The 12711-nt window shown below is 45.4% G+C and overlaps 1 protein-coding gene across 5 annotated transcripts in view; it reads left to right on the top strand.

The window, feature by feature from the left end:
* The window catches only part of SCUBE2 (signal peptide, CUB domain and EGF like domain containing 2), a 64486-nt gene extending 52034 nt beyond the window's left edge, over positions 1-12452 (top strand). For all 5 annotated transcript variants that reach the window (XM_023239544.2, XM_023239546.2, XM_023239545.2 and 2 more), the window contains 7 exons: positions 513-683; positions 2809-2976; positions 3685-3846; positions 5852-6049; positions 7245-7397; positions 11370-11449; positions 12140-12452. In XM_023239544.2, coding sequence (XP_023095312.1) covers positions 513-683; positions 2809-2976; positions 3685-3846; positions 5852-6049; positions 7245-7397; positions 11370-11449; positions 12140-12292 — 1085 coding nt within the window. In that variant the 3' untranslated portion in view covers positions 12293-12452. The remainder of the gene's footprint in view (positions 1-512; positions 684-2808; positions 2977-3684; positions 3847-5851; positions 6050-7244; positions 7398-11369; positions 11450-12139) is intronic.
* Positions 12453-12711: the final 259 nt, after the last annotated feature.

The following is a 12711-nucleotide window of genomic DNA, read 5'->3' as shown; positions in this document are numbered from 1 at the left end:
CTTCCTATATGTCAAGCATGACCTTTTATGACCTGCCCCCTTTTCTTCCTGGGGAGATCCTATTCATCCTTTAATGTCGCACACAGATGTGGCCTCTAGGAAGCCTTCAGGGATGCCATCAGCCAGAATTAATAGCACCCTTGTTTCTATTCCTTTAGCGCTGGGCCTATGTTCAGTGAATGATTTTCACTTTATAATCCTTCTGACAGCTCTGTGAAATAGGAAAAGTCATCAAGTGCTTGTGCTCAAAGATAATTAAGACCACTGTGATCCCTGCTTCCAAGGAGTTCATGGTCTAGGGAGAGAAACCCTGCAAACACCTCTAACAGTGGGCCATAGGGATCATGGCAGAGGGGTGTGCACAGAAAACCCAAAGGTGGCACATATTCTGTATTCAGGGGTTTGTATTAAGGAGTGTGGGGTCAATGCCATCTGTTTACTGTTATCTCTAGCACTCTTCCTTTCTTGACCTCTATCCCCTCACTGACCAGATCATTTCCCACTTTGGCTAGTCAGTTGCAGGGCTGGGACATATTATGATGGAGCACAAGAACGCTGCATTTTATGTCCAAATGGAACCTTCCAAAATGAGGAAGGACAAATCACATGTGAACCGTGCCCAAGACCGGAAAATCCAGGAGTCCTGAAGACTCCAGAAGCTTGGAATATATCTGAATGTGGAGGTAAGGGTTCCATCTGCTCCTTCTTATTCCTCCGGTCTCCAATATTGCTTAGATGGAAGGTGTTAAGTAATGTTTCAGTGCAGACAATGCATACTGCACCGTGGGCTTCCTATGGGCAGGGACCACATTGGGTTTATCTTTGGCTCAAGTGCCTACCTTGGTGCCCAACACATGCTGGGGTGATGCTCACTTGGACAAATAAATGAAAAGTTGATAGAAGGCATTGTCAGAAAAGAAGGTGTAAGCGTTGCTAATGCACACTTTACTCACTATAAATAAATGTACCTTGACACCTGAATGATCTCCCAGTGTGTAGTGTTACAGTGGAGAAAGTGGTTCTCACTGTTTGTCCAGTTTTGGTCTCAAATTCATACCGTATTGATTTTTAAGGAGTAACCATTTGGTGACTTTGTTAAAACTCTGTGAAGAGTTTTTCATGTCCCTTATGTTAACTCTAGAGCCAGGTTGATTTAGATTTTTGTGGGCTTATTTCCTATTTATTTTATTATTTTTTTTTTTATTTTTTTTTCAACGTTTATTTATTTTTGGGACAGAGAGAGACAGAGCATGAACGGGGGAGGGGCAGAGAGAGAGGGAGACACAGAATCGGAAACAGGCTCCAGGCTCTGAGCCATCAGCCCAGAGCCTGACGCGGGGCTCGAACTCACGGACCGTGAGATTGTGACCTGGCTGAAGTCGGACACTTAACCGACTGCGCCACCCAGGCGCCCCATTATTAATGAAATAATTTGATTTTTGATTTTTGATTAAGTGGCCAGCTGTATTGATGCTCTGTGGGCTCACATAGAAGGTGTGATCTGACACGGCAGTTTGTAGGTGATGTCTGTGGTGGAGAGCAGGTGGCCCCTGCCTCTCCTCCCAGTGACTCCCAGAGTCAGCTTTAGTTCCCACCTACATGACTCCAGACTCAACTGTGGGATCTTTCAAAGGGTTTAAAAATCAGAGCCTCAGACTAACTGCGTGACTCCTACCATATCTTTGGCCTGTTATGAAATCCTAGGACCAACTGTGGGTTGATAAGGAAGCACTTTGGAGCATCTATTTATATTTGTATGTGACCTTATTAAGATATATTTATAATAATAATGTTAGTAGTAATTATAATAATAATAATTGCTAACATTTATTGAGTACTTACCTATGCCAGGCATAGGCAAAGTATATTACATGAATTAGTCCTCTGCTTGTTGTGTCACTACAACAACTTTATGAGGGTCAGGTAATTCACTGAAGGTCACACAGCCAAAGAGTGGAGGACCTGGCATCAGAACATAGGTCTGACAGATTCCAGACTCTTCCCCTGGGTGTGTGTTCATTAAATGTCATTATATCTAGAACTTATAGGTAGAAAGAAGACTGTGAAAATTAATAAGGGAGAGATCAGCAGTACAAGAGTCAACAGATTTTCATAATACCTTGGCAATGACAAGCTAATTCCTAAAGAACATGTGCTTTTAGAAATCCTTTGGTTTATGGCTGTGCTTCTTGCCATAAACTTAAAAAATAATAAAGTAAGGTGCTTAAAGTCCCTCTGGTGCTTAAAGACCCACTGGGTCCCTCTATCAATGTGGATTCGATTGGTTGGATTTAGTAGGGGGAGTCCAGGGCACACTCTAGTGTAAGATGTAACTTAGTGTATATAATTGATAAAACCGGGAGACTCTTTCTTTCATGACCAGAGAGTCTTTATATCACTAGGATGTAGCAGCTGGGTAAGAGTGTACTTCTGGGACAGATTACCGGATTGATTCCAGAGCAGAGAACCCTCTCTGGGGGCTCCTGCATTGCAGGGGCTATCTGGGCACTGTGTAGTCCTAAGCCTTAAGCAAATGCAGGCCTCATCCCAACTTTGGAAGCAGTTAACACTTGGCTCCTTGGTCTCCATCTTGGCACCATGCTTTGTAGCTCTGTGTGTAAACATCAAGCACTCACATGCCACCTACTCAGGGTCAGTGGCAGGGCAGGAGAGGGCTCCTCTCACAGAGGTGGGAGCTCAGGTCAGCATAGGGCAATAGGTCTCACCAAGTTCTGAGCTCATCTACAGAGAGATGGGAAAGGGTCTGACCAGGGGGCCTTGCTCACTTAGGGTCATTGGTTTCCCCAGGTCTGTGCCAACCCGGTGAATATTCTGCAGATGGTTTTGCACCCTGCCAGCTCTGTGCCCTGGGCACATTCCAGCCTGAGGCCGGCCGTACTTCCTGCTTCCCCTGTGGAGGAGGCCTCCCTACCAAACATCTGGGAGCCACTTCCTTCCAGGACTGTGAAACCAGAGGTGAGGACTTGGCAGCTTGCTTTTTTCCAGAGCTGAATTTCCCTTTTGAGAACCGTGGGGGCCTGGTAAAGCTCCTATCAAGCCCAGCCCAGAGGTGCCTTGTGTGGTGTCCCAGTAGCTGAGAGGTCAGGTCCCAGCACCATCCACTCCTGCAGGATATACAAGGAGCATGGGAACTCCCTAGATGTGGTCTCCCCCAGCCACCTGGCCCCCTTCAGACAGGGCTGACTGGTCTGGGAGAGGTGAACAGGTTTTTTGCAACAGGTTCTTGGCTCCTTCTTTCCAGCCTTCCTCCCTCTCAGCCCCCTCCCCAGCCCCCCTCGCATATAGGTCCTGCCCTTCCCCAGAGACCCACTGCCACCTCTCCCAGGACCTGGCATCAGTTAAGCACCCTCACAGCTCACAAGCGTGCTTTGCATGAGAACTCAGGCTGTGCTCATTTATGCCTGACTCTGCATGGACTGTAAACTCTGTGAAGATACACCCATACTTTGTTCCCTTTGTATTTTGCTCAGTGTCGTGAGTCACAGGTCCCACCCAAGCTGGCTATTTAGGGAATTAAGTGTTGATTAGCCCCAGATTAGTAGGAAAGCAGTACTTCATTTGGGCATACAAATTTATTTCACCAACTGTGAAAACTTTTATGTGACCGTTGATGAAAACACAATTTTTTTTTTTCATTTTCTCCACCCTCCCCCGACCCCACAGTTCAATGTTCACCTGGACATTTCTACAACACCACCACTCACCGATGTATTCGTTGCCCAGCAGGAACATATCAACCTGAATTTGGAAAAAATAATTGTGTTTCTTGCCCAGGAAATACTACCACTGACTTTGATGGCTCCACAAACATAACTCAATGTAAAGGTAGGTCTCTCTAAGGCTTTCACAGTCTTGACCAAGAGGGAGGTGCCTGGGTCCACCTGGGACTGGGGGGGTTGGTGCAGGGGTCCCAGGTGCCTTGAGAACCATGAGGACGCAGTTAACCCAGCTCAGGCACTGCAGGTCAGCACCGAAGGAGAACCAGGCTTGGCTCCCAGGTACTTACTTGTGTTGATCCTGGCTACTTCTCTGGGCACATTGACAGGCTATGCTTCCTGAAATTTCCTCCCACAAGCAGAGTTTCAGTTCAGGAAACATTGTTTGAGGACCTGTCATATGCGAGGCCCTCCAAGCAGAATAAGTCCCTTGCCCTGCAGGCAGCACAGGCTGGAGGATTGAAGAGGAAAGAGCAATTAACTCTGCCTAGAGAGATGAGGGAAGGCTTCTGGAAGGCATGAGAAGGTTTTGATGGAGAGGGTGGGGGGAGAGCAGGAGAAAGAGCTTTATACCCAAGACCACAGCTGGAAGAAAACACACACTCAGAAAAATGAAAGGCTTTTTGAGAGACCCCCTGGACCTGGATCATGGAATGTCTGAGTGGAATCTGAGGCAGAGCAGGAAGGGAAGCCTTGAATGCCACACAAAGGAATTTTATTTGTGTCCTGTAGGAATGGGGAGCAGATCATTCAAGGACTTGTTGTATATTTAGCTGGCTGGTTGGTTTTTAACCATTATGTAAAATTCTCCACTAAAGGTCAGAAGTGAATCTCAGCTGACTCATTGTCATTAACACAGTGGTGTAGGGGAGCAAGGAGGCCTTCCCAAACTGGAGGAGTTTGGGATTGAAGTTCACAGTGTTAGAAAATTCTTCCCTGTACCCAGATGAAATCTGTTTCCTTGTCCTCCCATCCCCAACCCTTCATTGGCCCTTAGGAGCCACATGGCACGGATCTTCAGGCTGTCCTTCAGACTTGAAGCTGAGTCCTTCTCAACTCCATGGCTCTCCCCACTCCACCCCCTTCCAAGAAGAAATTTTTTCTAGTGGGAATAATAATTCACAGTTACAGGGCACCTGGGTGGCTCAGTTGGTTGAGTGTCCTACTTTGGCTCAGGTCATGATCTCTTGGTTCATGGATCCAAGTCCCACATCAGGCTCTCTGCCTACAGCATGGAACCTGCTTTAGGATCTTCTGTCTCCTTCTCTCTCTGCCCCTCCCCCACTCACACTTTCTCTCTCAAAAATAAATAAACATTAAAAAAAATAATTGCCAGTTACAATTAGAGAGGAAAAAAATAGTCCCTTCAACATCCTCTCCTGCACAGGTGCACCTGACAGTTTTATACAATAAGCCCCTTGAGGGCAAGGACTGTGTCTTTCTCATTTCTGAACTCCCAGAGCTTTTGCTAACATTTATTGGATGAATGGAGATTCAATGGCTGAGGGGTGTGTGTGTGTGTGTGTGTGTGTGTGTGTGCGCGCACGTGAGTGCTCCTGATCACTCCCAGAGGTGAGTATCCAGCAAGCCCCATATTGACTGAGACCTAATTGGAATTTTCTTCTGCACCAAAAATAAAATGTGGTCTTGACCAGAAAGAAAAGAGAAAGAATATGGCTATCATAAATTCATTAAGGTCTCTAGGAAAGGGTCACATATCCTCTAGTTAGCAGTCAGCTCTGTTCTCCCTATTTTTAAAGACCTAGAAATTCTATGTCATGGGTTCCCCTGGCACCTAGACTTTGTAAGCAAAATATTGAAAACCAAATTAATCCTTTGTTTCATGAATGCCTTCCTCTGATCTTGAGCACCTTCAAGTTAAAGAGAAAATGGTAACTCAGAGGGGAACTCAGTGGGGTAAGCTCTGTGTGGGAGTTAGTGTAGTTAGGCTCCCACGGGCGACCGTAGGCATTACAGGACACATTAATTCCTGGGATGGTGCCATTCCTCAATGGCAAGAGGATGCAGTGGTTCTCCTCAATTGAGCTGCTGGTGGCCATGACAGAATGATGAAAATGCTGTGCCTTCATAACTCATGGCATTTCCTCTTCCAGACAGAAGATGTGGAGGGGAGCTGGGAGATTTCACCGGATACATTGAATCCCCAAACTACCCAGGCAATTACCCAGCCAACACGGAGTGTACATGGACCATCAACCCGCCGCCCAAGCGCCGAATCTTGATTGTGGTCCCTGAGATCTTCCTGCCCATAGAAGATGACTGTGGAGACTACCTGGTGATGCGGAAAACCTGTGCGTCCCCTCTCTCCCCTCCCCTTTAAGGCTAGCATGGAAGCCTGCTGGCATGCTCCCCAGCTTTAAATGTGAGCAGCAAGGCTAGAGTGTCACCTTTGTATTAGAACAGAGATGGGACATGAGTTTATAGTGTTTGCCAAGAAACAAAATTTAGACAAACCCAACTTGAGGCCTCTTGCTGAATCCCAGAGGTAGTGATTCTGCAGGTCAGTCTCCCCCCCGGGCTCGCCGGGGACCCTCTTCCACAACATCACACAGAGCCAATGAAGCTCATGGAAGCCAGGCCCCAGACCGTTGTCTCACTGTGGGAAGCCACTTGTGGCTTTGGGACTGACCGAGGCTAAAGTCATAGTCCAGCCAGGAGGGACCCTCCTCCTATCCTGACGCATGACCCAGTGCCCATTAAGGGACACTGCCAGCAACACAACTTCAAGGCAGTGTAGTGAGTGAGCTCAGCAGCCAGACTGCCTAGACCTGAACCCAGCTTCACCTTTTGTTAGTTCCGTGATCTTGGACATACATTCTGATTCTTTCTGCAACTCCTTTTTCTCATCTGCTAAAATGGGGATGATAATAGTTGCTACCTCATAGGGTTATCATGAGGAATAAATGACTTCATGTATATAAAGCACTTAGGATAATAATGACACGTGGAGCCATTGTGTTTGCCACTCTTATTAGTGGTTACAGTGTCTGAAGTCAGGTGTGGGTTTGAATCCTGAGCTATCCACATACTGGCTCTGTGACCCTGGGCAAATGCTTAAACTCTGTAAATGAGTTAACAGTGGCACTGACTTCCTATGGCTTTCAGAGGATTAAGTGAGATAAAGTCCATAAAGTGCATAGTGCACCACCTAGTCTTTGGGAGCATGCGGGGATTGGGGGTGGTTATTGCTGGATGACAGCAGGTAGCTCTGGAATTAGACGGCCTCTCCTTAGCCCCTGCAGTGAGCACCACAGCCTGGGCTGCTGCTGTTTGCCTAGCCATGGGCATTTCAGTTATCCTTCCCTGGGGGCTTGCAATCACCAGTGGAGTCCACTCAATTCCCAGAACTTTGGCTCCTATGAGCTGAGCCCAAAGAGCTCTGGAGCATAACTTGTTTTATGGTGTTTTCCTTTGAAACAATGAGTGTTCATTGTCTGCTGCTCAGGATGAGTCCTGAACCTTGCCCTCTCTAACTTCCCTTGGCAGCTTCATCGAATTCTGTGACAACATACGAAACCTGTCAGACCTATGAACGCCCCATCGCCTTCACCTCCAGGTCAAAGAAGCTGTGGATTCAGTTTAAGTCCAATGAAGGGAACAGTGCCAGAGGGTTCCAGGTCCCGTATGTGACATACGACGGTAAGCGCTGTGAAGCTTGGGCTGCTTCACAGAAGCAAGGAGCTTCTCTGCTTTCGGGAGAACCAACTTCTGGGCCAGCTGGTAGATTGCTGACAAGCACACGTGCTCAGAAAGGCAGGTGGAATAAGGAGAAAGGACACTGCTGACTCACATGTGTCAAATTTTAAACAAGCATTTGGGGACACTTACTACAGGGATGAAAAGATGTTTTAGAAAATAAGTAAAAGTGAGCATGGCTTGGTGGGGAAGCACATGGGCCAGCCTCGACCTAATCTCTTCAGTGACTTTGTGTATGTTACTTACCATCTCTAAGTCTCATGTTCTTAATGTGTAAATGACGATAATCATTAGATCTAACATGGCAGTTAAATGCGATAATCCACAAAGGACTTGGTGCAGTGCCAGACACATAGTAAATGCTCAGTAAATACTAGCTAATTATGACTGTGACTTTCATTACATGGAATCCTGAGGAGCAGGGGAGAAAGACCCAAGTTCTGGTCCTGTCTCTGCTACGAATTTGCTGTGTAATTTTGGGCAAATCAGATGACTTCTCTGGTTTCATTTGCTTCTTGTTAGGTGAAGGGGTGCCCCGTGTGAGCCCTGGAGGCCTACCTGGGTCTGGGACTTGGTTGATAAACATTTACTTAAAATACAAAATGCACTGGAAAGAATACAGCAAAATCTCAAGAGATTTGGGCCTTGAAAGAACATATGAGTTGTGTGTGTGTGTGTGTGTGTGTGTGTGTGGTGTGTTTTGTTTTGTTTTGTTTTGTGTTTTTTTTAATAATGGGAAGAACATTAGTTAGAGAGAACGATCTAGGCCAAAGGATAGAGTACCTGGCATGTATGGGGACTGATTAATGGCCTGATTTGGTCAGTCGGTAGGGTGCATGGGGCTTAGCAGTGAGAGATAAGATTAGAAGTGTGTGGAGTTGGGTGGTGAAGGGCCTGGAGTGCTAAACTTAGAAGGGTGGGCCTAATCTTACAGGGAGCCATGAGCCATTGAAGGTTTTTACACAAGTGCTAACAGTAGATGTTTTGGACAGATAGTATTCTATGGATTTTATAAAAGCATTTCACATTTATAACATGTTCCAAATCCAGGATTATCAACTCTGTGCCTGAAACCATGCCAAATCTCTCCTGATAAGGGCTCTTAGGATCAGAGCCCTAGGTGGACACAAACGCCTCCCATGTGGCTCTGCTGAGAGAGACAGAACACCTCATCTATCTGAAAGTAAAAAACCAACAGCCCCCCTGCCCCCAATCTGGAATCAGTGAAAGAACCAAAAAAGACACAGAGACTCCAGAATAAACATCACTAAAGCTCACATCTTTTTGCTTGGCTGTTCTCAACTCTACCTTTGTGATACATGAAAACACCTTTTTTTTTTTTTTTTTCATTTTCTCAAATAAAGACTTGTAGCTTGAACCAGGGAAATTACACATAAAGCTGCTGAGGCCCATGAGAGTGTGTCTTACACATGTCACAGCAGATACTAGTTGAAAATTGCTGTGTTAGTAATATAGAAGCTTTTTAGGTCTTTACACAGAGCTTATTTCATCTTTTTTTTTTTTTTTTTTTGAACATATATTTCAGACAAGCTTGATACCTGGTTTCCAAGCCCGGAAGAATAGAAATCACACTTAGAAGGGGCAAGTGAGGCTGCTACAGAGTGGCTTACTGACCACTGGAGGATGGGGAAAACTGTAGTCCCGGCTAACTTGCGCTGAGTACGTGTACTGAGTACCAGGCATGTGCTGAGTGCCTTTGACACCGCACAGCCCTCATAATTGCCATAGACACGATTCTTTCCTGATTCTACGGACAAGACCACTCAGGCTTAGAGAGTAACTTAGACTAACTGGCCTGAGGTCAGGAGGACAAAGTGGCAGAGATCTTTGGGACTCCAGGGCCTGAGTTCTTACCTATGACTCTTGACTGCTTTTCTCATGACAGTTGTAGCAAGGGATAAAACACGGTAGTTCTTGATAGTGGAGGGTATGTTTTTAAAAGACAGCAGTCTGGGGTGCCTGGGTGGCTCAGGTAATGATCTCATGGTTCATGAGTTCGGGCCCTGCATCAGGTTCTGTGCTGACAGTGCAGAGCCTGCTTCAGATCCTCTGTCTCCCTCTCTCTCTGCCTTCCCCAGCTTGTATACTCTCTCTCTCAAAATAAATAAGTAAACATTTAAAAAAGACATCAGTCTGGGAGCATTTGGTGTGGTGGCAAACAGTGCTTCAGTTCTCTCTTACACTAGGACATGGCACAGCAACTGGTCCTCCTAGTGGTGAACACCCATCATCAAGAGGAGCTAGTTCTCTGAGGAGGAGACTCTGCAACAAAGGAATTCAAGATAAACATGTACTCTTACTCATATTTGATATTCACTGAAGTAGAAGAATAAGAAGGAAGATACCACATGAATAGAGCACCAGTGAGGTTGAACCTATATTAAATTAGTAATCATGAGAACCATACGATAGTTAATAGTTAATAAATGTTCATTAATCACCACTTGACTAGGAGAAACTTTTTCAAGCACTCTTTCCACATAGTTCCAGTGATGTTCTTATGATTTGTTTGGTTTTGTTTGTACATGATATGCATACAAAGAGCCATTCTTTTCAGCCTGGAATTTGGAAAAGATTGTGTTTTGCATGTGCTTGGTTTGAATTATGACTAGGAAGTAGGCTAGACTTTGAAAGGTGGGGATTCAGATTTGGAGGCAGCTTACGTTGTGTGCACTGCATTTACTATGTACATCAGCACCAAAAATTAACTAATAAGAAAATGAACATAGCTTTCTTCCCTCTTTAACCAATGAAATTCTCCCCATCCCCTCCAAAAAAAAAAAAAAAAAGAGGAAAAAAGGAAAGAAGAGTCTTGCTTGGTACTAAGAAGCTTCATTGTTTTACATAATACAAGGGCAGAGAGAAAAAAGGGAGGACAGAAGGGAGAAAAGTAGAGAAGAAGAGAAAAGCCCTGAGGCTGGTGGACTCACCAGAGAGCAAGTATAGACGGAAGAGATGAGAACCAAGCTCTGAGCCCTGCGACCCTCCCATAGTAAGAGGTCAGGGAGAGGAAGAAGAATAGCAAAGGAACTTCAGGCAAAGTGACCAGTGAGGTAGGAGGAAAACCTGAAAGCATGGTATCCCGGAAGCTGAGTGAAAAAGTGGATCGAGGAGGAGGGGTGACTAGAGACTGAGTGTTGACAATTCTTTTGAGTAGTTTTGCAATGAAGAGGGCAGAAATGTAGGATGGAAGCTGAGGGAGAAATGAGGTCAAGGGGGGAACGTTTTTGGGATTGGAGACATAATAACATGTTTACATGCTGATGGGGAAGGCCCAATAGAGAGAGAAAATGTCATCATGTAGGAAAGAAAGGGCAGAAGTACTGGGACAATGCCCTTGACTTGGTGAGAGAAGATGGAGCCAGTGGAAAAAATGTAGGAAGGGTGTTGACTGGATGCACAGAGGGTTCATCCAAGGGAAGATGGAACAGAAGAGGTGGGTGCAGAGGCTGGTAGGTGAGAGAATGTGGGAGTCTGTGGAAGTTCTCTTCTGATCACCTTCTCAGTATCACAGTGGTCACTGTTCTGATAGCAGCTGCAGAAGAGGCATTTCTCAGAACCTTATTTAAAAATGAAAGAAAGGGGGCGCCTGGGTGGCTCAGTAGGTTAAGCGGCCAACTTCGGCTCAGGTCACGATCTCGCGGTCCGTGAGTTTGAGCCCCGTGTCAGGCTCTGTGCTGACAGCTCAGAGCCTAGAGCCTCCTTCGGATTCTGTGTCTCCCTCTCTCTGACCCTCCCCCGTTCATGCTCTGTCTCTCTCTGTCTCAAAAATAAATAAACGTTAAAAAAAAATTTTTTTTTAAAATAATAAAAAATAAAAAAAAAATGAAAGAAAGAGTGAGTTTGGAAATAACTAAATCCCATGAATGTCAATCATGTCCTTTATTCCAACAGAGGACTACCAGGAGCTCATTGAAGATATAGTTCGAGATGGCAGGCTCTATGCATCTGAGAACCATCAGGAAATACTTAAGGTGAGTACATAGTGAAGGTGGATGCTTCAGTCACCCATGGAGCTCCCAGGCACCACTGGAGGAAGGTTTTCCTTTTGCTCCATGTTGCCACCTTTCAGACACCAAGCCTGCTCTGGGCTGAGGTCAGTTTTATATCTTCACCAGACTTAATTAAAAAAAATATTCAGATGGCTTTCTTCAGTGTTGTCAAGTGAAACTGTATTTTTTTTTTTTTTTAATTTGGAAATGCGTGGAGGAACAGTGGGAAACTTGCTTACTCTAAATCCAGGCCAGTGGCAAATCATGGTTCCATGTTCACTCTCCAAATAACTGAATATCATTGACTCCTTGTTTATCCTTCAAGCCTAAAGTCCACCAAATTTTAGATGCTTATAAGTACTTATCAGACACTTGCCATCTCACTAACCCTATAAATATTCCCCAGGTTCCAGTGTTGCATCTCATCTGGTTTAGAAAAAGAAAACCATTTTTTATATATTACCCTTTCCTTTACAAAAGTAACCCATGTTTTTTGTAGATACTTTGGGAAAATAAATACTGGAAAAGACAAAAATCAGAGGAAACAATTTTCACTAAGTGTTTCTCAGCTCAGCAACCTACTGTCCAACACTGGGACATTATAGTTCCATTGGCAAAATGTTGGAATGTTTAAGTATTTTGGCCCAGTAACAAAACTTGTGTTCTTTTTAGGATAAGAAGCTGATCAAAGCTCTGTTTGATGTCCTGGCCCACCCCCAGAACTATTTCAAGTACACAGCCCAGGAATCCCGAGAGATGTTCCCAAGATCTTTCATCCGATTGCTACGTTCCAAAGTGTCCAGGTTCTTGAGGCCTTACAAATGAGCCGGGCCACGTGCCACTCAGTGCCATGATCTGCCTGTGGGCTGCTGGGACGCAGCCATCTGCCTATGCAGCCAACATAGTCGGATATCGCTGCCTCCAGTAGCAGTGACTCATTAGAGTTCAATTTTTATAGATAATACAGATATTTTGGTAAATTGAACTTGGTTTTTCTTTCCCAGCATTGTGGACATGGGCTATGAATGGCAGTGAGTCCCACCATCTTTCACTGCGGTGGGTGGATGTCTTGGGGACATCAAGGGCTGGCTGAGCTGGACGTTAGTCAGCTCAGGTGAGACTCACCTGTCCTTCCTGGTTCTCACTCCTCCTCAAGGGGGCCGTGGTGGAAAGGAGTCCACAGAAGGGGCTGCCTTACCTGAAACTTCAGCTTCCTCCTTCCCAGTCCTCCCTAAGGGAGCCCT

The sequence above is a fragment of the Felis catus genome, chromosome D1, assembly GCF_018350175.1.
Source record: "Felis catus isolate Fca126 chromosome D1, F.catus_Fca126_mat1.0, whole genome shotgun sequence".
In the NCBI taxonomy this organism is placed as follows: Eukaryota; Metazoa; Chordata; class Mammalia; order Carnivora; family Felidae; genus Felis; species Felis catus.
Note: the sequence above shows the minus strand (reverse complement) of the source record. Positions and strands in the feature narration are given on the sequence as shown.